The 26,374-nt window shown below is 35.9% G+C and overlaps 2 protein-coding genes across 2 annotated transcripts in view; one reads left to right on the forward strand and one right to left on the reverse strand.

Annotated features, from left to right (window-relative positions):
- LOC5574103 overlaps positions 1-26,374 on the forward strand; it is a 116,373-nt gene that overhangs the window by 56,658 nt on the left and 33,341 nt on the right. The window lies entirely within an intron of this gene.
- Positions 13,976-16,498, reverse strand: LOC110675427. The gene is made up of 3 exons (XM_021840403.1): positions 15,443-16,498; positions 15,222-15,381; positions 13,976-14,568 (listed from the first exon to the last, which is right to left on the reverse strand). The coding sequence occupies exons 1-3, from the start codon at positions 15,593-15,595 to the stop codon at positions 14,078-14,080; spliced, it is 804 nt and encodes a 267-aa protein (XP_021696095.1). The 5' UTR covers positions 15,596-16,498; the 3' UTR covers positions 13,976-14,077.

Genomic DNA, 26,374 nt, shown 5'->3' on the forward strand with positions numbered 1-26,374 from the left:
TGTCAACCTGACATTGGTTCTACAGACATTTCAGGTGGTAATCAGCTTATTTGTTCCATTTGTGAATTAATAAGCCCTCCACCTATCAGCAGGCTTGAGAATATTGCGAATCTTTACTTAAATCCGCAGACTGTCCAACAAGTTACGCGCCGGTGGCAATGCGCCGAGTTGTGCGCCAGCCAAAAAGTAAATAAAGAAGTGTCAAAATATCTCTCCAAGGAAGTGAATCACTTTTAGGGCTCGAGTCCTAAACTGGAGAGTGAGCATATTTGTTTAATCGATAAAAAACGTATGGAATAAATTTGTTCGCACCTTCTTGTTTTTAACTTGTAAGCGATTTAAATCGTTTTAACAGCGCAGGATCTTCTAAAGCGGAGGAGTTGTACCAGAAACATAAATGCTCCGACGCACCGATTTTCTTGATTTTCTATAGCAGACTCTCATGAAAGTGTTGTTACGAAAAGCAAATAATCAAATGTGAGCAAAATTCTGTAGTCTGAGATATTATCGTCGAAATAAGATGACAAATCACCGACACAAATTAAAAAATATAGAGGTTTTTGGAAAATTAAAAAATAAATGGTGCGGAAGTAACAAAAAACAATTGTCGAGAAATGAATTCACTTGTATTGTTAAAAAAAAGCTGCCAGTAGATGGGCTAAACTCGTGCATGAATAATCAATTGCATACCGGCAATACCTTTACATTTGAAAAAGGCTTTTCCCCTGCTTTTCATCCACACCGATCGATTGGTCAAACACGCAGATCACAACGCCGCACAGTGGGACGAAATCAAAAAAAGTGGGACATGTGTGTTTGCGCTGAAACTATTGGGTTTAGCGTTTCGATATGTTCTACAAAGTTTCATCATTTTTTGAGTACTTAATTTAGACACTGGAAAAAAATTAACTTAAAGTGATATACACTGAGAAACAAAATTAACTTTTTTGATTATTGTCAAAATTGAAAACTGTCTAAGGAAGTATTGTAGGCGACCTCATTTCATGAAAGTTTGTCGAAGACGGAAAAGTTCTATCTCCTACACTGACGAAGTTAGGGGGTAAAAATGATGGGTACCCCCTTAAAACTCATATTTTCTCCATAACATTTGAATTTGAATTTTTGCATTTTTACAATGTTCTACAATGTTTAAGGTGCTGTGAAAATACACATTTTTGCCAAAGACACTGAAGCGCTAGCTCTTCATTTTGAAGATTTACGAACGATTTTCTGATTTTTTCACATCAAATTTAAGTGTGCATATCTTGTAAAGTTGCAAGAAGTAGCAGCTAATTTTAGCATCATGCTGTTCCTCAACCTATACTCTTTTAATATATGGACGAATAATTGCGGGGTCAAGCGGGGCTCATTGCAGTTTGTTTAATTAAAAATTGTATTTCCTATAATAAAACATATATTTTTTTCGTAGTTTTTATTTATGTGGTATAGTTTTTAAGTATTGTATTCATTTTGCTATGGAATTTTTAATGTTTGCCCAGTTTAAACGATGATAAAATGTTATGTTTTACAGTTTTTGTCATAATTTGAACAGTTATTTTTTAAAGTAATATTCATTTTTCCATGTATCTGACAACATTTTTATAAGTATATCAAAGCGCTAAATACCACTATAAGGTTAAAATCAACTGTTCCACTGATTCAAATGTATAATTTGATTGTATATACTACAATCTTATTAATAAAAAATAATTGAATTTCACTCCTAAGAACATTAAGGTGAAACAGCTTGAAATCAAATCTCAATAGTGTACCAATACTTTGAAGGCACAAATCTCGCGAAAGAAGCATCAAACTACAGTGCAATTTCTATTTTAGCTTTGTGCACTAGCAGAAAGCTTAAAATTAGAAGATTGACTTTGTGCGTTCATTATTTCAGCAGATTAGTGCCTTTGAAATCGTGAGTAGGGGCACAAGCCGGCCTTTGTGCCTGCCATGTTTGGATTCCGAGATGTGTCACCTTAAAACATAGAAAGATACAAACTAGTTTTGATAGCTATCAATGACATCGCTTAGATATCTATTATAGCGCTGTATATCTGTATATGCATTGATTTCCTAGATTTGCAAAATTACAAAAAGCGACAGACGGTATCAAGTATAGGACCAAAATTGAGTATTTAAGGATTAATAAAACTGTGTTTAACTATTAATAAACCTGATACACTTGAAAAAAAATCCAGTAATTTTCACGGAAACAACAATTGTCAACCGTGTCAAATTGAAACTTGAACAGTAAACATTATAAATGTGCCGTTCGTAAAACGGGCCAAGAGTTAAATATCATAACAAAACATAAAAAGATAACAGATAGAAAAAAAAATAAATGAAGTTTAAAAAAACATACATTTATTTATAGGAAATACAATTTTCAATTAAACAAACTGCAATGAGCCCCACTTGACCCCGCAATTATTCGTACATATATTAAAAGGGTATAGGTTGAGGAACAGCATGATGCTAAAATTAGCTGCAACTACTTGCAACTTTACAAGATATGCACACTTAAATTTGATGTGAAAAAATCAGAAAATCGTTCGTAAATCTTCAAAATGAAGAGCTAGCGCTTCAGTGCCTTTGGCAAAAATGTGTATTTTCACAGCACCTTAAACATTGTAGAACATTGTAAAAATGCAAAAATTCAAATTCAAAAGTTATGGAGAAAATATGAGTTTTAAGGGGGTACCCATCATTTTTACCCCCTAACTTCGTCAGTGTAGGAAATAGAACTTTTCCGTCTTCGACAAACTTTCATGAAATGAGGTCGCCTACAATACTTCCTTAGATAGTTTTCAAATTTGACAATAATTAAAAAAGTTAATTTTTTTTTCTCAGAGTATATCACTTTAAGTGAAATTGTTTTCAGTGTCTAAATTAAGTACTCAACAAATGATGAAACTTTGTAGAACATGTCGAAACGCTAAACCCAATAGTTTCAGCGCAAACACACATGTCCCACTTTTTTTGATTTCGTCCCACTGTGCGCCGCCACCATACGCCTATATTCACACCATACGTGAAAAGCGGATAATTTTTCTGACTTTCATCCAACTTTTTTTTCCCCAATATAACTAGTTTGATGGATGACGAATTTAATTGCCGGAATGGAACAAATAAAGCTGGCGCAAGGACGCATTGAATGCGATTAATATTCGACGTATTTTTTTTCGTTACTCCGTCCTGGGCAATCAAGTGAGTTTCACTTTTGATCATCAGCTTTGTGACAAAGTAGGTGCCAATTGGCTGTGGCGTAATTGGGCTATAATTACTTTATGGGCGTACTTTGGCAGATCCAGGCCAATTTGGCTCCCGGAATGCTAAATGACGTTTGTAATTACCGGTGAAGTTTGAATGGGGAGGCGTAATGAGAGGATATGGGAACGTCGGGAAAATGATTGGTTGACAGTGGAAGAGTCATTAAGAGATTCAAGGTTTAAAAGCAAAGCAAAGAGCATAAAAATTTATTGAACATTTTTGGAGTTCCAATATTGAATGTTAAGTCAGAAAACAACAGCGCTGTTCATACATAGAACAAACTTGGTAGCGCTGAAAGTGACTTTTTTGGCAAACGATTTAAATAGATCTTAGAGCTCTAGAAAAAGTACCTATAACGGAAATATGCTAGACCGTACTGGGAATCAAACACATACACATTTAGCAAAGCTATGTGTCATAGCCGAGAATATTATCACGAGTGTTAGCAGGGCCAGAGATACGATATATCAATCCTGAAAACAAAAATGAGAAAGCACCTATATTTGATTTCCCAAATCGTTTTTACTGACAAATCTTCGAGCTGTTTAGTGGAAAACCAATAAATAAAATAAACACCGGATTTAGTACTGTACAATACAATTTCACTACAGTTTGTATCCTTTGGCAGATACGCGTATTTCGACCTCAACTTTAAGGCCGTCTTCAGTGTCGTGTACTAGTTGTAGTAGATGTAAGTTACATTATGTATATATGACGTAAAATCACTTGGCATGATTAACAAATGTTAAGCGTGCCTTAAATCGAAACGTGCCATAAAATTAAAGAATATACCGCGAAAAAGATTCTGGTAGTTTTGTCGAGTGATCGACTGTTGTTCGGAAAAAACTAATGCTTCAGCTGACGACATGCAACGTTCGTGGCGAAGAGGGAGAGCATGTAGATTTTAATTAGTATAAGAACCTTCCAAAAATATCTCTAAGAATCCCGCCAACAAAATCTCCAGAAATCTCACTAATGATTCCTTCAGCAAATACTCATAAATAACAATTCTTTCAGAAATGATCACGAATGATATCACACAATTTTCCAACAAATCCTCCATTTCTTCATTCCTGAATTCTAGTGATACCTTCCAACGGTTTTCATATCGTGCTCCGCTGAGCACTTGGTACTCCGCGAACCCTTAATAAGTGCTCCGCGAGATTTTTAAACAGTGTTGTACTAATGCCTTGACACATCTAAACTTGTCGTTTCATCGTTCCAGAACCCGTTATCGTAAAGATTGTCATCATCGGAATTTAGAAAGCAGTTTTTTTCTGTTCAAAACTAAAAGTTATTCGATATAAATGTGTTCATTGGGTTTCGGTTGGAGGATAGAACATAGTGAACACATTTTCGTGTAAATTTTCTTGATTTTGAACCAAAAAACTGCTTTTGAAAATTCTGAAATCAATGACGAATCCTGTGTAAGAAGCGAGAGCCGGACAGAGCAGGGTACCTCACTAAACTTGGATTTAGGATGGGTTAAAATGGGAAAAGAAGGAAATATCTCCTCCCTTACTACGGCACTGGTGACATCAAATGTGTGTTGGGGCCAGGGATGCGAGAAATACTGTAGTAAACATTTATCACCTCTTCATTCACATGTTTCCACACGATCATCAAACTCCAAAGCAAACCATGACAGTTCATAATAAAAAAAACTGTCACGGCTCTTCAAAACTGTAGTCTTCTGCTTCCCAGCGTTTATTAAAACCCGAATGCGAAAAGACTCGAGCACAGTTGTGACACAACTTTTGCGGTTTTGCGTTTTTGCTCGACAAAGGCGATATAAAATTAAACTTGTTTATATGTATGGCAACAGAATAATTATGCTCTTGCTGTTAGCACTAATAGATTTCAAATTATTGAAAATACAATCGTCATTTTAGCGATTGAATTTACTCAACATTTTTTTTTTTTTTCAATCATTCAACTTGGGATGGCTGCCCGAAACCGATCATAGTGCTTCCTTTGTCTCTTTGCGAGGGAGCGAAAAAAATGCTAAGCAGAGAGCCAACGAAAATTGAGCGAGGAAGATGAGCACAAAACACACCAGAGGCGTCATCATCGAATTACGTAACGCTCTAGGGGGAGGGGGAAGTATGATCAAGCGTTACGGCTCATACAAAAAAATTGAAATTAAAATGGGAAAGTGTACGGCCATACTGGTTCCCTATATGGCCATATGTAAAATTTCGATACATTTCACATTTGCAATATTTTTGAATGTTTTAAGGTCAAGATAACCTATATCTTATTTCTAAAACCCAAAAAACCTATCGAAATGTGGCAACATTCAAATTATCACATCTGAGCGAAATAGGTAGGAATTGGACATAGATGGTACACCTATCCTAGAAATTCCTTATTCTTCAAGGATTTATCCAAAAGATACTCCATAATCGTTCCAAATATTCGTTCAAAAGTCACTCTAATAAATCTTTCATGTAATCACACTGAAATTACAGTGTTTTTGTCAAGAATTTTTCACAGATTTTTATTGAAAATTCTTAAGTCCTTCAAAGATTACTTGTATACATGATATTATTCACCGATTAAAGATAGTAAACTATTTTAAATTTGATTCAAATTCGTAAAACTCAATACTATTATCATTGAACTAAAATTTCCAGCTAGGAATAAATAGGATCAAACTTATACTGTTATACACACCGCAAAAAAGATAAGCTAAAATATCTATATATAAGTACACATGCAGCTACTGATAACACTGATAAAATTATTACTCAACCAACACAGAGGTAGAACACGAATGATCATATGTGTAGGTAATAAGCCGAACCTACAGGTAGCTTGTATGGCTAGAAAAGTATTTGTTCGAGTTAGTAGCCAACAGATCAAGAGGCAATAAAGTTTGAATTCGCTTTACATGTTAATTCTAATAGAAGGTCTTTGACAAGTACGTCATTGTTCATAAGAAGTTTGTCGTTCAAGTGCTTTCTGGTGGAAGAAGTGCCTGCAAATAAAATTGGACGTAGTTTTGGAGAGTCGATATTCAGTGTGGAACCCGGTGTACTTCTTACCGGCCTTGAATTGCTGTTTGATGGACTATCAGGCGATTGGTCGAAGATTCTGTGATTGATGAGCTAAAACCAACCCACGAATCGCGGAGTTTTGTGCGAACAGATAGCTTTGAAAATCTCTTAACTGATTCCTCCAGTAGTTCTCACAAAATTTTATTTGGATTCCTCTAAATATTTGTTAAAGGACCCGAGATGAGCCAGCCTCGGGCTGCCAATCTCGTTAATAAAGATAATAATAATATTTGTTAATGGATTCTTTCAAGACTTCTGTAAGAATTCCGCCAAACATACCTTTTAAATTTGCACCAAGGATTCATATAATAAGGACATGGATCCAAAGAAAGTCCTTAAATATAATATTCTAGAATTTTCAATTATGTCCATAATGATATCTACGTGAATTTTCGTATGCTTCAGAGAATTCATCCTCTTATTTCTTCAGGAGCTCTATCAAGGAAGGATTTTTAAAGATTAACCTTCTGTATTGTTTTCAGGATTTTTAAATAGATTATAGAATCTATTTTAGATTGATGGATTTTGATAGATAAATGTCGTCAATGATGTGAATGTCATAAAAAGTGACAGTAATGTACTAAGAGGTTAGATGAATTGCTTATTCAACTTCGTCTAGAGATAAACGTTCTTCGAGCTGTTTAGTGGAATATAATTCCGGAATAATTCCGGACATTATCGAGGTCCTTTGACCATTTTCATAAACTAGATATGTTTACAAGTATAGGGTGTCTTAGAGAATATAGGCACGACTTCACCATACTTCCACTTCGAGACTACTGGATTGTCACACATTTTTTTCTTGCGATTATTAAGAGCATATTACGAATTTTAAGCGATTTTTTCGCTATCTGTTTGTTGATGGTGTTTTAATTGATTATTAATTGATGCAACACCATGTAAATAAATAATGATTGTTGATGGTGTGACATTTCTGGAAGCTCCTCTTATAAGTTTTGCACAAATCGCATTATATCTGAAACGAAATATGTGCTGGGTCATAAAGTACGTACAATTCTGAAAAAAAAAATATATTCATCATTTCCGAAACGATGAATGACTATCACTTATTCGTGTTTATTCCGCGCGGCGCGTGAGACGAAACGACAATTCTCACCTCGTAGTCGCATGAACCTTGTCACTCGATTCTGATTGTCGTCTCACGTGAGACGACAGGTTCATTTCTTCAGCGAGTGATGAAATGAATCGGAACAAATGCGCTGTTCATTCGGAGAACTGTCAAATTACACATGTTTCTCAACAACGCTGCGATATGGGCGTATTATTTCATGATTGATTCTGTAATTTAATCTAATTGAATTTATTTCCCATTTTTTCATCTCAAGCCATGTTAAATTGCGAAATAAATATAAATTTGATATTTTAGCACGACTTGGCGCACTATCTAGGACTGTTAAACGTTTTAAATTATTAATAAGTGGTCACAATCCGATTTCGTCTTTTGGCCCTTTTTCAAGAGCAATCTTGTTTACAGTTTTTGCTTTTAGCCAGATCGGAAAGATTCCTGGAGGAACATCGGAAGAGTTTCCGGACGAATCCCGGAGAAACTCTCGAAGGAATTCCTAGTGGAGCACCAGAAAAGCCAAGTGAAATTTCTGACGGACTTCGGAATTCTTGGAGGACCTCCAAAATAATTTGATCAGCGTTGAAGAAGCTGTCGGCCGACTTGAAACAGGAGGTAAATTTGTTCCTAATGCACAATGTGAACTAAAAATTGATCCGCGAATACGTGCACCTGAAGGACAATAAGGAGTTGGCCACCAAAGATCTCTGCAATATCGTGGCATCACTCAGGAAGAATGTGCTTCCGGTAGACTCTAGAACGTAATCGAGTAAAACAACAAAACTGTCTTCCAAGCTGATCAACTATATACGCCATCACGAAGGATCGATCTCCATTAAGGCACTAGAAAGAGCAAACGAAATCGTAGGCCTAGACGTTCCGGAATCAGCGGACAGCATTGTCTCCGAAATGGTCGAAGAATGACTGCTGGAAGATTTCGATGAAGATCACTCTCAGGATTGGGGGGAAAATCACGTCGAAAGCAACCACGAATAGGTATGTCATTCAAATTATGGATGATGTCCCACGCGAAGAAGAGATACCATCAGCGACAAAGTCCCAGAGCAGTGTCCTGGAGAGGCGAACCAGAATCAGATGGATGGCTTCGTCTTGTTTTGTATGCGGTTAAAAAAACAGGCCAGTTAAAGCGCAGCTCGAAGTCCTTCGAGCCAGGAAACTGAAAAAACGTAAACTACAGGTAGAGATTGAAGCCTTGAATAGAACTTGTACATAGTAGTTGTTAATAAATATCGAACTGTCGGAGAAACTACTGGACGATTTTTTGCATCAATACCGGGGGATTTTCCGGTGGAATTCTTGGAACTTCTATATAAATTCCAGGAGGAACTTTCAAAGAAACTGCTGTAGTTATACCTGAAGGGATACTAGGGGGAAATGCGATGTAATTCCTGGAAGAATACCGGAGGAATCCTTGAAAAAATTCCCATAGGAATCAATGTAGGAAATCCGAAAGAACTTTGATGGAATAATCCCAAAAAGGCAGAGGTTCCCAAACTACTTAAATTCGTAGCATTCTTGTTAATTTTATGGAAACAAATATTAAAATATATTAACTTCCATGTGTAAATTTTGTTTTTGTTTCGCTTTCATATATAGAATGTTCTCAATGTGGAAACGACTTGATAATAACTTTGAGAAAAGAAGTATTATTTAATCGAAACAATTAAATTAAGTACAGTAGACAAGGCAGTCCAAAAATTTACTTGTTCATATAAAATTTGATTGTTTCAAAAAACATTTAGTTGTACACTTACCATACACTATACGCTGTGAGAAATTATGTTTTAACTTGTATTAACAAATAAAAATTTAAATAGTTTTTTTTTCAAATTACCGCTTTAAAGTTAAATTAGTCCAAGATAGATACCATCAGAAGTTCAAGATAATATCTTCGAATATTACAGGCTATGCCTGACCCAAAACCTTACTCCCCCCCCCTCCCACCTTGGAGCGTGACATAGTTTGTGCATTACCTCATAGACCCTTTGTCGAAAATTCAGTTTGTCTTCCATATTCATATAATTCACTAATATTCTACTTCAAAATTCATTTATATGAACAAACACCATAGCTTTTAATTATTTTAACAATAGATTTTCATTAGCCTTCCAGTCGTCGAGCGGTTTGCCATTGCCAAAACCACCACGCTGAAGCTGTGTGAACGATAAGCGAGATTTTTTTCATCACTCTTGTAGAAAATATTACAGCGCGACTACTAAAGTGTTAAGTAATTCTCCACATTCAATTTGATTTGCTACAAAGGTGGATACTTTGTTCAAATTCTCAAAAAGTGGTCTCAAGAATTCATATGTACGAAAATTTTCGTCATAATAAACTTTTCGAATAAATTTAGGAGTTCAACTAAATGTCAGACTTCGGCAAAGATCTTACCAGACATTATTTGACGGTTATATCAATGGTCCGCAATGGATCTTGCACGGAATCTTTCTCAAACATTTTTTACAAATTGCTCCTGATAACTCTCTTGAACAGAATTTACTTGAAACAGGAATTGCACTGATAAAATTTCCAAGCATTGTATTACGCTGGGGATCCCCAAGAAATCAAAACAAGTATTTTGTAATGAGGAATTTGCAATTTTGTAATTTGTACAATTTTGTAATAAAGGAAGTTTGCAAAATTATTAAGATATATAATCGGAATCTTTTTAGGCATTTTCTCTGTATATTTTTCGAAGCTCTATAGGAATTATTCCACATATGGGATTCCATCCAAGATTCTTCTAAGGTTTTATCTAGAAATTCTCTCTGGAGCTATTTTGAAGGTTTGGAAAGCTCCTCATAAATATACCTACTTAAAGATTAACTAGGTTTTATCAAGTTAATTGATGTAAATAATTAACATTAGAAAGTAGTTTAAAAAATTTATTCATTTAAAATAATAATAATAATTAATCTGCAGAATTCAAAGGAAATGTCTCAAGAAGTGAAACTGTAATGAGTCGATGTTCCCTGAATCGATATCGACTCATGGAACCATACTAAGAATAAAATTTCAATGGATAATAAATGATAGTCCCCTGAAACAGCTTTCCATAACCTTTCTGTTCCATGAGTCAATGGTCCCTTCAAATATCGACTCATGGAGGTTTAACTGTATTTCTTTTTCTTGGATTCCTTTATGTTAGGCTTATACATTTGACACGCTCGTGGTATACGTACCATGGTGCAATTATCTTGAAAGGAGTTTCATACTGATAATTTTCTTCACTTAAGATAGTCTTGAAATAATTTTTTTGGGAATTTGTACCATGGTATACCAGGTATCTGTCCAGGGTATTATAAAAATTCCTGGATAAATCCTTGAAGGACAGTATGAAAGAATTTCTCAAGTATTTTTAGAATACATTCCTGAATAATATTCTCTATAAATCTTTTAAATTAAATTAAGCTTCAGGAATTATCATAGTAATTTTATTAGATTTTTTCCAGGGTCTCCTACAGGTACCTCTTACGAAATTGTTCTAGAGATTTATCTACAAATTCTTCCAGAAATTCTTTCAAAGATTTTTCAAAGGTTGCTTAGATGAATTTCTTCAGAATTTGCTCCAGGATTCCTTGAGAACTGCTGAGCTACTATCTCCAGTTATTTCTTCAGATATTACCTTGATTTTTTTTCCAAAACTAACCTACAATTTCCACCAGTTTTTTTTTTTCATTATTCCTTCAACTGAATTCTTTAGTTGTTTATCTAGGAGATCTTCTCAAGATTTCTACAGAATTTCTCCTAGGGAAATCCTCAAAGGTTTATTTCAGAGATTTTGAAAAAAAAAATAGTTAAACCCATCAAGAATCCCTGCAATAATTTCTCCGGTTGTTCGTGTAGATTTCTTCAAGAATTCATCTACGATTTATCCCAGAAATTTTCGAACGTTTATTTCAGTTTTCATACCAGAAAATACTATAACAATTAATATACTACAATACCGATCATTCCTACACAAACATCAAAGAGATTGTGTCCAATGTATTTTCGAGAAATTTCTTTAGAAAATTCTGTGAAATGAGTGACTTTAAAACTTCCACTAGTTTTATATGAGGTAACTCCAGGATTTTCTTTAGAAGTGCCTCACGGATTTATCCTTCTGAACAATTTAAATGCCATTTTTATGGAGAAAATCTCAAAGTATTACAGGAGGAATTTCTGAAGAAACATAATAAGAAATCTCTGGAGCAATTGCTGAAGGTATCTTAAGGTAAATCTCTAGTTGAAACCTTATATTAACTCTCAAAGACAATTTTATGGAAATTCCTAGAAAGATGAATCATTGGATAAAATCTTTGAGAAGTTAGGACTTTCTTGAAAAATTGAAACATTGCATTTTTGGAGGAATTCCGATAAGTCTGGAGAAATTCCATTTCTGCGGTTTTTCTTCGGTAAATCCAGGTTGACTTCTTGAGGCATCCAAAACAAAATTCTTGAAGAATTTTCCCAGGAAAACTCGTCAAACTCCTTAAAAAAAATTCAGAATATTATCTGAACAATTTATCTAAATAAATTTCCAATGAAATTCCTGGAGAAAATCACGTAATCCCAAAAAGGTCTTGGATCTTCAAATGTCTGCTCTGATGCTATGAAGAATCAAACTCTTATCTCCTGGCTCCTAGAGGTTTCCAAGTTTTGAGAAAATTCACTTCGAACTGTTACTGCAATTTTTCATTCTATGCAAATTGCTTGAGGGTCATAAAAACAAGTCAATTTTCTAAGAATTTTGTTATTTCTTCTGTTGAGCGGGAAAGTCACCTGAAAATATCATTACAATGCTTGAAAACTGAAGAATTTCCTCAACTCAAAACCAACCAAAATGTCACTTTCACCCCTCTGCGTTTGAGCTCTTCAAATACTGTAACTTGAAATTTCCAGTCTAGGATTTCACAGGGTTGAAATTGTTCTTAACTTCAATGTGCACAAAATATTTGCCAACGATTGTCCTACCCATGGTTTCGAATATGGACGCGCCTCTGAGTAATATAATTTAACTCAATAAAGAAGTTAATCTTATAGAAGTTACAATATCCAAAGTTATCGTCCAGAACGCGTATTTCCCTATTTCCAGGTTGGAAAGTGTAGTGAAATAATCAAGATTCCTACATATATACATTTTTTTATAATTTTATATGGATGAATAATTCCCAGAGGAGTTCCTGAAAGTATTCCAGAAGGATTTTTTGGAGAAATCCCTTGAAGAATTTCTGATGCTTTTTCTGGAGGAAACTGAGTAGAAATTCCTGAACAAGCTATGGAATAGTCGCGTAAGAATATCTGTATATAGGTGGAACACGGATTTTTTTATTAGGATGCATAGGGTAGATGTACCAAAAGTGGAGGTACTAAGCACGATTGAACTTCATTTAACCGCCCAAATTCAAGATGCGCATTTAATGTACATGTTGATGCTGTAACGGGAGGTAACGACCGTTGACTTAATAAGAAAAATGATTTCATCGCAGCAATCCACGGCATGTCAGTGAAAAATAATACCTCCACTATTGGTACTCTGTTCCTTCGGTTGCGGTATATTTTTAATTTGTGTTCCTATAGTTGCGGTATCCGTTGTTTTCTTATGGGATCCTCCACTATAGGAACACTTTACCGCAACTATTGGTACAAGCAAGTGAAGTTTTAGCAATTTTAGTGATATTTCATCAGTTTTAAAGCAATTTGAACGCTCTTTTCAACTATTCCGTGTAATACGTCGATTGGCAGTGTCGGTTCTGTGGTTAATGTAACTGAATCAGTGAAATCGGTACTACCGCAACTATAGGAACAACCACAACTAAGGGAACACTTACCCTAATAAAGATAATCTTTGAAAATGGGAACACAATATAACCACATTTTTCCCCGAATTTCTGCATTCATCTGATATACCTTTAAGTAATGACATCAGGTATTCTCTTTTTGAATATTCCTCAAATAATTTTGTAAAACTTGTTCTGTTATTTGTATTAACATCATTCTAAAAAGTTGTTCAGAACTTCCTTTAGCAAGAATGACAAAATCATCAAGGGTGGAAGCTACTTCGATAATGATAATAATTCATTGAATAATTTTTAAAAGATCACAACATTTACTCAAGAACTTAGGTGATTCCAACAGTACGTTTAGGAGATTTTAAAAGAATAGTTTTTCTTAATTTCATTTTCAGTAATTGTTTTGCAACAAGTCTTTATACAGTTCTCTAAAATCTTTAGAACAATTTCTTCAAGGATTTTTGCACGAACAGACTTTGTATGATAAATTTCTTTAGAAAGGATTCTTATCTAAGGAAAATCCAACTTATTCAAGAATAATAATAGGAATGTTTACTAAGGCATTCAGGAAATGATTACATCATCCATTTGCAAAGGAATAGGGTAGATGCACCGGTATTTACCTTAGTACCAGTATTCGACAGTTGTCACCCCAGGTTTATACTGTTTTACGTTGCAAATATGCATAAACAGTTTAGTGTTCATTAAATCACATTGTTATTATTAGGATTCTTTCGTATATTGGAATTGATGAAACATTTAACACAACTTAGTTTTCATTTTATTTCATTCAGATATGTTTTATTTTTAACGATTAGAGCGATGCCTTATTTTAATGCCTTATCATAAACTTTAAACATTACCTTTCAATGCTTCCTCTCCCTACGCTCCAGAAGGTCGAGTTTTCTTTGTTTGTATTTTAATAGCTCCATTTTGAACTCCAACTCTTCCTTTCTATCGTTTTCCTTTCGTAGTGAATGTTCGCGTTGATGTTTGAACTCTTCCTCTCTTAACTTGTACATCTTGCGGGCGTAACGAGCGCACTCAGTTGAGTTCTCCGCTATCTTCTTCATTAACTTGGTCTGTTCTACCAGCAACTCATTCCGCAAATCTTGGTTGCTTTTATCTTGTCGCTTACGTTGTTTTGTATTGGTGGTGCGCTCGGTACTACGGTGGGTGCTGGTGTTCTCAACGGTTTCCACTTCTTCATCGGATGGCTCGTCTAACTCCGGTAGATCCTCTTCTTCTAATAAGTTAGCCTCATCAATCACCAACTGTTGCCGCGTACTTGAAAGAAGAGGCGATCCCGGTTGATTGATAGGGCTTGTTACATGACGGGGTAAACCGAATGTGGAACCTATTATCACATTAATTGAATTTAATTGGCCTGTCCAATACATATAGGAAAAGTGTACCAGTTATGGCCATAGTGATTCCTTATTTGGCCTTACGTGCAATTTCAAAAACTTTCACATTTTGAATCTTTTTGATTGTTTCAACATTAAGATATATTTGATATATTTGGCCTTCCTTAGCCGAGTGGTTAGAGTCCGCGGCTACAAAGCAAAGCCATGCTGAAGGTGTCTGGGTTCGATTCCCGGTCGGTCCAGGATCTTTTCGTAATGGAAATTTCCTTGACTTCCCTGGGCATAAAGTATCATCGTACGAATCGTACGAATGCGAAAATGGCAACTTTGGCATAGAAAGCTCTCAGTTAATAACTGTGGAAGTGCTCATAAGTGAGAAGCAGGCTCTGTCCCAGTGAGGACGTTAATGCCAAGAAGAAGAAGAAGAAGAAGAAGAAGAAGAAGAAGACGAAGAAGAAGAAGAAGATATATTTGATATCTTACTAATAAAGCACACTTAATTCAAAATTTAAAAAAAAATTGTTTCACGTTATCACGTATGGCGATATAGGGCACAATTATGGCCACAATTATGACACTTACCCTAGGTATAAAACAACTACAAAATTGTGTTGCATGAAGTTTATCTAGAAAAATAACTTACCAGAATGGTTTACTGTTTTATCAAGCGATAAAAGCTTTGCAACTGCCTCTTCGATGGGGGACAAAACTTTCATTTTATTTGGTCCTCCACCAGTTGCATTGGCTTCGCGTTTGTTGTGAACCAATTTGTTTTTTATTTTCAGCTTGAAATCGGTCCATACCTATAAAAAAACGAATCAAAATAAAATACTCATTTCGTATACAAACGCAAATAAGAATTACTTTTTGCCATTCTTTAGGAGATCGTATTGGCGGTCCCATGCTGTTCAGTTCGGTGGCAATATTTTTCCACACACCGTTGTATGCTGCTTCGTTACGGTATCCGCTTTCCACACAAAATTTCAGCCCTTTGGCCACCGCCGGATGGGCTTCCATTTGGTCCACAAGCAACTGGAACTGCTTCCGATTGGTAACACGTACGCTACAATAGAAAATTTTACCAATTACATTATTAAAAAAGCTAACAAACAAAATATAACACTTACCGCTTTACTTCCATTTTTTATTTTCAAACGCTCTCGACAACCCCGGACGTATCGACAAATCTCGCATGAAAACGTCACTTGTGTACGACATTTGTCGATCTGGATCGACCGTGAGAATGCAGTGAGAGTTCATCGGAGTTCATTCACATCGACTCTTGTCACCCCATTCGCCGACGGGAATTGGGTGACACAGACGACTCGACTCTTCTCACTTCACACGCCGCGCAGAATAAGCACGATTTTATCGGAAATTATAAACTTAGATATATGAAATTTGAATAGAAACAAAAAATCCGATTTTTAAAGCGTCAAAACCAAGTCCTTGTATATCAATTAAACATGTGAAAATCAAAAAAATTTATTGAAAATGAATTTTTTTTATATTGAAAATACCTGAAAAGCTATGATTTCGTGAAGTTATCTCATGTGGAGAAAAAAACTAACGATTTTTTAGATTATACTATTTTGTCAAATGTTTCCTAGCAAAGCCAAATAAAATTTAAAAAAAAATCTAGTGGAGCGTCTTACATACAATGTACTTGAACTCACAACATCGGAGGATTTTTATAAAAACATCCATTACCAGTTAAGTTCTAACAAACACAAAAGTATTGTTCGTGCTGGAATTGAATCACTGAAATTAAAACATTATTTTATTTTATCAAACAAAATTTTCACATGCAGCATTTAAAATGCCCCAAGGAAAAATACAAATATATAAGTATATTTATGTCTGTCCGAAGGTCGTTTGATACATTTCCATAATAATTTTGTAAGGATCAAATAAAACTACAGTGCTTGTAACTTAATCATAAACCATTAGTATATTCCAGCTTTTTCAACTCATTTGGGGCCATTCTGGGCGGTTCCGAATTCCCTGAAACCGGTTCATGGGGCATCAGTTGGGGATTAAAATTTGATCAGCACAAATCATATCATACGACACATCAATCTTCAAGATTTTTCGCCAGAAGTATAATATGATGAAAATTGAGTAATTTCCTGCAACATAGGGTCATTTACAATTACTCTGGGATGTTCTGAAGCAGTTTCCGGACTCTGGAGCAGGACATCAATCCTATGATTGCAAACCCTATCATGCGATGCATCAATCTTCAAGATTTTTCACTGGGAGTATAAAATTATGCAAATTGAGTCATTTATTGCGACATAGGGTCATTTACAAGTATTTCCTAGATACTCTGGAGTCGATCCCAGAACCCTGAAAAAAGGACAACATTCCTATGATGGCATCTCATATCATGCGACACATCAATCTGCAAGTTTTTTTTTTCACTTGGAAGTATGATGTGAAGCATATTTAGTAAATTCTTGCAACATAATGTCTTTATTTCTAGAATTCCTCACTTAAGGTGAAACACCTCGGAATCCAAAGATGGCAGGTACAATGGCCAACTTCTCCCCCTACTCACGTTTTCAAAGGCACAAAACTGGAGAATTAGTTGGTAAACGTTCCTGATCTTCTTATTTTAAGCTTTCTGCTGGTGCACAAAGCCAAAATAAAATGTGCACTGTTGTGAGATACTTTCTTCGTGAGATTTGTGCCTTTGAAGTTTTAGTGCAATCTTAGAACTAGAAGTTGATTCCAAACTGTTTCACCTTAAGGTAATGCTTACTAATGTTTTCCTATGATATATTAGAATCTCTCTATGGCATCATCCGTGGACTTTAAGAAAAGTTCTTCCAAGGTAGTCTTGCTAAAATTTATCAAGCTTCCTCTTGGATGTACACAGAAGTTTTATCGCAGATTTCCTCCAGGTAGTCCTGCAAGAAATTCTCTGGAGATTATTCCAGTTATTGCTTCAAGGATTCTGGAAACAAATACCCCAAGTATTCTTGAAGTAATAAAGCCTAATGGGTATAAGCAAAATCAAAGCACCTGCATGATGTGTTCTGGAAAATTTGACCGAGAAAACTCTATAAATCGAAAATCATCGATAGAACAACCAGCTTCGGAGACGCAAATCATCCTATCTTGTTAGAGATTTTAATCAATTTATTGTCCTCAATCCATGATTTAGATACCTAAAACACACCTTCTTAAGCACAGGCAAATGATGCGCGAGCTATGGATAAAATACTACCATCAAAACGCCGCTCCACCATGAAATATCCCATTTTATGGAATGACTGCGTCGAACATTTCACGACGTCGTTTTCCGCACTCTCCCAAAAACGCAAACCAAAAAACCACCCCCCACCCCAAACTTTGTTCGAGAGTTGTTGGTGAAAGCAAAAGTTGCGCTCCAAAAGTTTTGACACTAATTTTTCGGAGGGGGTTCTACAAAGACAAAGTTTCCCCTTCGTAAAACCAGAACCGAACTATCGCATTGTGCCGGTCGGTCGCAGTTTGATGTGCGTGCTAAGTAATTAATAATTATTTTCTTTGGTCGGAGCTGAGCTGAACGCTTTTACGAGGACGATCTCAAAAGACCAACTTTAATCACACTTAAGCTGTGACAGTGGGATTATTTTTTATGATTGGTTTATGATCACTGGCTGGCTTGCAAAGATGTGACGTCCCGAGCAGAAAAACGTGACAAACGAGTGCCATATTCCTGAGCCGCGTGGTTAGAATCGGCGGCTACAAAGCAAAGCCATGCTGAAGATGTCTTGGTTCGATTCTTGGTCAGTCCAGGATCTTTTCGTAATGGATTTTTTCTGGACTTCCCTGGCCATAGATTATCATTGTACTTGCCACACGATATACGAAAAGCGAAAATGGACAATTGGCAAAAATAGCTCTCAGTTAATGACTGTGGGAGTGCTCATAAGAACACTAATTTGAGAAGCAGGCTGGGTCACAGTGAGGACGTAACTCCAAGAAGAAGAAGGAGAAGAATTAAGTTCAGGTATTATAGCTCATTCCGGTATGCGATTATTATAGGCATGCCATTTTCTTCAGATCGGGATGCTTGGAGACTGTTGAAGCGCAAATCGAATCATCATCTCGGCGAGGGAATGCGCAATAAAAGAAAGGGATATCGAATAGACGTTCATTATTTTCGCTTTTATATCTCACTTGTTTGGTTCGGTTGTCAAAGTGAACGGAAATTCCTTCCGAGAAAAGAAAAAGCTCCTACACAGACCCGGTGTTCTATGCTATCTGCTTCAGCGTCGAAACGAAACACATTGGCACTTTCGAGATGGTGAGATGCAAGAACTGAGCAACGAGAAAGCACCGAGCGCAGGGCTGGTAGCAATAGATAGTCTTTAGAGTAGGAATTTCAGAGCAACCAACAAGAAGAATTTTCATAAGGATTCCACAGAAAATACGACCAGGCATTTCTTCAAAGCTATTTCTAAGAGTTTGTTTTGGGAATTTCTCGTGACATTACAACAAGTATTATTGCTCGTATTGAGGGTATTTAGATCCCCCAGTACTGACCACCTAAACCGATAGATTCATATAGCCAAAATTATTGGTTTAATGCGATCTTGTTTATGATAAATACAACTCTCATGGATATTGAAGGGACCATCGAATTAGGGAGTTATCAAGTTATAGAACACAAAACCAGAGTAAATGTGATCCACGGGATTGAGGTATCTATGAGAACCAATTTTTACTATTGTTCTCTATCTCGATATCGATATAACGAATATAATAGAGAGTTAACAGTTTAATACTTTTTTAGCATGCAATAATAAATTTGAAATTATAGTTTTTATCGAAGTTTTTCAATAAATTATTTTAGGTTCTGATAAATAATAACAAATTAACATGAATGCAAAAAAAAAAAATAACTGAAAAATCAACATTAGCGAGAAAGTATTGTCAAAAATACATTGCAGAGCAAACATTAATTTTCCATATGACATTTGATAATTTTAAAGTAATATTTTTGTTGCGTAAACAAATTAATTCATGTTTTCTCCGTATAATTATAGAACAGTCTCCTCACGAGTAGAAATCAGAATCCCAAAATATCTATTGTGCACCCTGATATCATGATTCCAGAGTGTTTTCATCTAATGAAAATAAACCATGATTCGGACTCATGATATCATGAGCCAGATTGCCGTAACGCAACACAAGCGTTATGTTTTTGAAGCAGATTGTTCGAAATCATGAATAGAATGCTCGAAAATCATTACTCGCGCATCCATTCATTCATCTATTTATAGTTCTGTCGATAAAATAGAATCAAAAATAACAAAATTCACCAGTGCTTGAGAGCTCCATGCTCTACCACACTACCAATTTGAATAGTGGGTGATCGATACGAATGAATTGAAGCAAAGTGCACCGCTTAGTGTTGTCACTCTGGATGTTACGCTCAGGGCAGACAATCGTCAGATTCGTCACCGACTGGTGACAAAATGGAAAAAAAAGTCATACACAATATGGAGCTGAATTCCATTCTTGGAACTTTTGATTCACTTCGACAGTGGGGTTTTTGGAAAGCTACAAAGTTGATATTGATATGATAACTCAACAAAAGACAACTAGGCCGAGAAAAACCCCCCATGCCAAAGTGAATCATGGAAGTGCCCAAGTAGCTCTGCAGCCTAATAACAGGTCGTTGTCTCGTCAACGTCAAATCTTCAACGAGCAAATTTTTCTTCATTCCGCTTGCTACACTCAAAGCTCCCCCAAATCAATGCGATTGATTTGAAGCGCTCATCAAACTGTGCATTAGTGTGGGACAAAATTTATATTCTTGCTCCAGTCCGCTTTTTTACATTTAGGTCCCATAACAACTGTGCAAAATTTCATCCCGATCGGAGAAACTATATTTTAGCGCCAGTCGTTCAAAGTTTGTACGGGATTTACTATGGGAAAACTTATTTTTACAAAGAAAAATCGCCAGAGGTCGCCCATTGACCTCCATAGAAATTCTGAACACAGACCTCGATAGTTATTTTAATGATGAAGAATATTGCCGAAGACCGCGAAACAATCCGACACTTGTGAAAAAAGTTTTTCAATAAAATCCTATTTGCAAGGCGAATTTGATTAACACGTTGGGGACGGACCTGGTGTAGTGGTTAGAACACACGCCTCTCACGCCGAGGACCTGGGATCGAATCCCATCCCCGAGATAGTCACTAAAAATTTCAGTGACGACTTCCTTCGGAAGGGAAGTAAAGCCGTTGGTCCCGAGATGAACTAGCCCAGGGCTAAAAATCTCGTTAATAAAGATAGAAAAAAAAAAGATTAACACGTAAAGGAATAACAATAATAACAAAATCGGGAGAAAATTCCGAATAGTCTATGCTTAATAACTTTTTTCACAAGCATTGGAATGCTTTGCGGTCTTCGGCAATGTTGTTCATCGTAGAAATACCGATCGAGACCTGTGTTCAGAATTTTTATAGAGGACAATGGGCGACCTCTGGCAATTTTTCTTTGTAAAAGTAAGTTTTTCCATAGTAAATTGGTTGGGGCCCAGATAGCCGTAGCGGTAAACGCGCAGCTTTTCAGCATGACCATGCTGAGGGTCGTGGGTACGAATCCCGCTGGTCGAGGATCTTTTCATAAAGGAAATTTTCTCGATTCCTAGGGCATCGTGCCTATCACACGATATACACATGCAAAAATGGTCAATCGGCAAAGAAAGCTCTCAGTTAATAACTGTGGAAGTGCTCATGAGAACACTGATCTGAGAAGCAGGCTTTGTCCCAGTTGGGACGTAACGCCAGAAAGAAGAAGAAGAAGGATTCGCTGGTTGGAACGCGACTGCCTTCCATCTAACGAATCCGACCCGTTAGTTGGAACGACTGACAGCTGATGAAAATGCTCCTGACTAACGCATCTGGAGCGCAAATCGTCACGAAACGCACATATACTTGCACATTTGTTCTATATATGGAGACTTCAATGTGACGGTAGTCAGACGTCAAAGTCAGTTCGACATCTTCTCTCGACATTCGAGTGCTTTTTAGTTGGATTTTTCCAACCAGCGAGCATCCAACCATCGAGTCATTCCATGTAGCGGACTGTAATCTGTTTCATTTTTTTTTCATTGGTCATCTAGATTCTGAAACATTAAAAAACAACGTGTAGTCCTAAATCACGTAAATATCTCAGCAACAGATTTTTCATGTTCGATTATTTTCTTATCAAATATGTATGATATTTTCTGGGAAGCTTCTAATCACAAGGCATTGTAGAGCGTGTTCTTATAAATTGAGTAAAACAAAATGGCGGCCTAACAAATTTTATATTGGAAATGCCGGTTCTCCAAGGACTATCAGAATATTTTAAAAACCAGATGGCCAATGATCAATTTCGACACAGATTCTTAAAATAAAAGAGTTTTTGTGAACTTGTGAAAAATTGGAGCATATATATCAAGTAACAAAAAATTCGTCGCAATTTGAAAATCTATTTGTTGTGAAAAATTGTCAGAAGAAGAATTCAAATTTTGGGCGTTAAACCAATTTTTATCGGTTTTCAAACACTGAGGACAGCAAACGTAAGACTGTCATAAGATTTGCTTATGGAATTACGACACAAGAAAAATCTTTGAAATTCATAAGACCATCGTATGGTTTTCGGCAGATGTTGTTTCCATAATACACCTCGAAGGAATTTCGTAAGATGATCTTATGAACCAGCATTGACTTGATAACAAAATCCATAGATAGTCTTATGAATTACGTTCTGATCCATTCTTGGTTCCATAAGACTGTCTTGTGTAATTTGAGCTTTAGATTATAAATTTCAATGAATGAATAATACTAATCCGCGTTGAAAAATAGGTTAACCAACTTGGGAAAATCAAATTTTCATCCATTTTGTCGTATCGCAATTCGATTAAAGCACTTTACTGTAAGCATTAGAATCGATTTGTGATACGACAAATTGAATGAAAATTCGATTTTCTCTAGTTGGCTAACCTATTTTGAACGCGAAGAAGTATATTATAGCAGCGAAACATTATTGAGAAAAGTTGTGAAGAACGCCTGAATTGGTGCAGGTTTACGTTAGGGACGGATTAATGGATGAGGGGGGGTTTGTGATTTCTTACGCGTCATACAAATTGTTTTGAATTTTCATTCAAAAATATTATTCTTTGGATCCAATTCCTTAATCTGATCGAAAGAAAGTGTTAGTTACAGCGGAATTGATGATAAATAGAAAATATTTACCCTTTGATGCATTAGAAACGGAGTCAGCCAGCGACAAATCAGCAAACACGTCCATTTCGGAAGCCATATTGAATTTCTGATAGTGAAATGGCTGTACCGAGAAAATTTGCCTCACGTGGTTCTTCACAATGATGAGTAATGGGGTTCATAAGCGTTCTTATGACATTGACAATTGATTGTTATGAAAAAATTACACTTGTCTTATGAATCTCAATCTCGTTGAATGAAATACGTAAGTGTCTTATGAACCAACAAAAAAATAATAAAAAACGCGTTCATTAGTGCGATCTTATGAAAATCATGCGAGATTTTTGCCTCAGTGAAGCTAAGTATGCTGTTCCGCTCAAGAAAGTAAAAATTTCTGTGGAAGAAATTTTCTAAAGTGAGCTCCATTTGAAATGACATTTCTTTTCAAATGCGTACTACGATCAAAGAAAAATGCTTTTCTTGAGCATTTCTTGCAAGAAATTTTCCACGCATCGAGATAGGCGATTACTTTTCTGTTGAAGTGCATACTTCGCTTAAGGATGTTTCATTCCATGCAAACATTGCTCTCTATTTTTTTTTATTTTACCCCATTTTGATTGGACCATGATATCTGTATTTTTCGACGACGTCCGGTATTGAATGCTGTTCGGTACTTGGAGATCTTTCGCTACTAAATGCATTTTTTGTTATTTTTTTCAGGAGTTTCATCAGAAATTAGGTAGATGAAAAAAAACGAATTTGGTACTATACGATTTAATTCCACTAGAGTTTGTATCCTTTGACAGATACGCGTATTTCGACCTCAACTGTAAGGCCGTCTTCAGTGTCGTGTACTAGTCGAGTCTAGTACACGACACTGAAGACGGCCTTACAGTTGAGGTCGAAACCAGGCAATGGACATGCCCTATATCAACTGCAGCGATTTGCAGTAGACAGGATGACCCGAGCCCGATCTATCTGACAAGCCAATCGAGCCCTCTGTCACCATGAGCCTATGCATGCTATAAAACGTTTGACTTTTACTGTGCGCCCTGTTTTCAAGTTGCCTGTGCGAGAGAGCAAGACAGCACCAACACACGGCGCACAGTAAAAGTCATGAGAACAAAAGAATTTATGGCACGTACAGAGGCTCATAGAAGATGGTGTCTCCATCATGTCGATAGCCTGGTCGAAACACGCGTATCTGTCAAAGGATACAAACTCTAGTGGAATTAAATGGTATCCAGCTTTTTACGCTAGCTATAAAACTGCGGGGGATGATCTAACTTTGACATCTTTACCTACCGATTTTATAGTTGAGACTTAGTAGGCTATGCGTTTGATTGTTGATTGAAATGTCAATAATGTTCACTGGATTTGTTTTGCAGCTGTGTTTTTTTTGTATTGTTATATTCAACTTATTTCTTATAAACCTTATTTTTTCATTTTAGGCATTCAAACGAGGAAGATGTTTTTGATCTAATTAATAGAGATAAAGAAATCCGCATTCCGAGCATTTTGTACATCATTATTGAATCGGATATTCCAACTAACACGATCAGCAAACATATCCAAACCCGGTTTGGCCGGTACATGTTGGATAATCTTCCTTAAACTCTATGGAGAAAGGGGATAAGCTAAAAATTATATTCCAAGAAAATTTTCTAACTTTTATTGGTGTTTTTTTTTTTGATTATTGATCTTTGTCAAGTTTTATGCCGTTCATGAACAGCTACTCACATGCTATTACACACATAGCTACAAGATTGCCGCTGAATTAGCTTTTGTACACCATGGTTCCATCATGTGACCCTCCTACATACAGGCTATGTATTGGATCCAGAAAGCATGACCGGAGTTGGAGGTGTAGTAAAACATGTCTTGCTTCCTCCGTACCTTGCTCCGTACCCATTGAACAAATAGTAGTAGGATATATGAGCAAAATGCGCTCTGGCTGTAACTCAAGCTGTTCATTAAGCGAAAATATCCCCTGAACTCTAGAAATTTGTTCAATGACCGTCCAAGTTCTGTCAGTAACATTGAATCTTTATAGAAATTGTTTTGCGTGGTTTTGCCAGCAAATTCTCCTTACAGTTCGTACCATTCGTTCACGTGGTTCATTTTCCCAAGTCCTTACAGAGAATTAACAGAAACCAGTCATGACTGCATATCATTAACCTAAAATGGCAAAAAAATATTAAACACAGAAAAGCAGCAATACCTAAGTGTAATTTTTAGATTATTGTTCCCTGGAATAATGGATTTATTTTTTGACGTTCTTTTGCATCAACATTGAAAATTTTCAACATCGCATAGTTTGCTTCTATTAAATTATAAAAATCTTATGGACCAGTGCACGAGTTCACTATTTGACGTTTGAGCGGTGCCGTGTTATTTACGTGACCATGGGAACGGGTGAATTTGGCAGCGCTCAAACGTCAAATAAGTGAATTCGTGCATTGGTCCATAGTGTACGCAACAAACGTCAGAAAGGGGTGATTCAAAGTTTATAGCGGGCTAGCGTAAAAAGCTGGATAGTACTAAATTCGGTTTTTTTCATCTACTTATAGGTATTCTACTAAACAGCTCGAAGATTTATTATCATTACCGAATATATTTTCGGTAACGCAATGAAAATTTTCAGAAATATTGGTTTTGCTCACGTTTTTTGCTCGATGATCATTTTACCACCAACATGTTGCAACAGTTTCATTTTACCCACATAGTGCAGGCAGAATGAACATTTTTTGCCAGCGATAAAAAAATGTGAAAATTTATCTATTTTAGCCTGAATTCTTGTTGCTACTATAGATATCCCTAATTTTGATGATGTGCAATAGAATTTTACAAATTCCTCGTTTTTCTATCAGAAACAAGATGATATCCTTAAGGTGTTCATTTTACCACCCCTTTCCCTAAGACTTGTACTTGATTTCGTTCCACAATTTATAACTTTTAAAGACTTTCAATTTCTCGCTTGATTTACATAGCAAAATATATTATTTATATGTATAAACTATAATCACTGAAGTAAGTAAAATTGCATCATCGACACCACGAAAGGTTGTCACGATTATCTTATAATAGTAACAATCATATGAATAAACATTAGAGATGGTCGGGTTTCACTCTTTTCTAACCTGAACCATGCTTATTTTATTTCTTGAAAACCGCACCCGATAATTTGGGGTTCGAGTAGAATTTTTTTTTCGGGTTCGGGTCGGGTTTACTGAATATATGAACTAACGTTTCAAACTCATGCGTAAACCTTTGAGGCCATTCAGAACATTACGATAGGTAAGAAATTCCTGCGATTTTTCAACCATTATTGCATAATAGAGTGAAAGATTGTTAACCTGTCAACTATTACTCCGTAACAAGTTGGCGGCGTGCAATCTTGTATTAATATTTTCAGTAGAAAAAAGTTGAGGAAAATAATTTTTTGCACCACATCTAAGTTGTACTCTCTGACAGTTTTAAAACGAAATAAAGAAAGTAAACGTAAAAATTACTAAATTAAAACAGCATCAATTTTCTAATCACGAGGGGAAAGTAAAAAGTTTCTCATTAGAGATTGAATTTA

This window comes from Aedes aegypti, chromosome 2, assembly GCF_002204515.2.
Source record: "Aedes aegypti strain LVP_AGWG chromosome 2, AaegL5.0 Primary Assembly, whole genome shotgun sequence".
Lineage (NCBI taxonomy): Eukaryota > Metazoa > Arthropoda > Insecta > Diptera > Culicidae > Aedes > Aedes aegypti.

Excerpts from the sequence above, each read along its gene's own strand:
- LOC110675427 (XM_021840403.1), bottom strand. The coding sequence starts at position 15,595 with ATGGAAGCCCATCCGGCGGTGGCCAAAGGGCTGAAATTTTGTGTGGAA. Across the intron at positions 15,382-15,442 it reads CTCCTAAAGAATGGCAAAAA|GTATGGACCGATTTCAAGCT; the intron begins GTAATTCTTATT and ends GTTTTTTTATAG. Across the intron at positions 14,569-15,221 it reads TAAAACAGTAAACCATTCTG|GTTCCACATTCGGTTTACCC; the intron begins GTAAGTTATTTT and ends ATGTGATAATAG.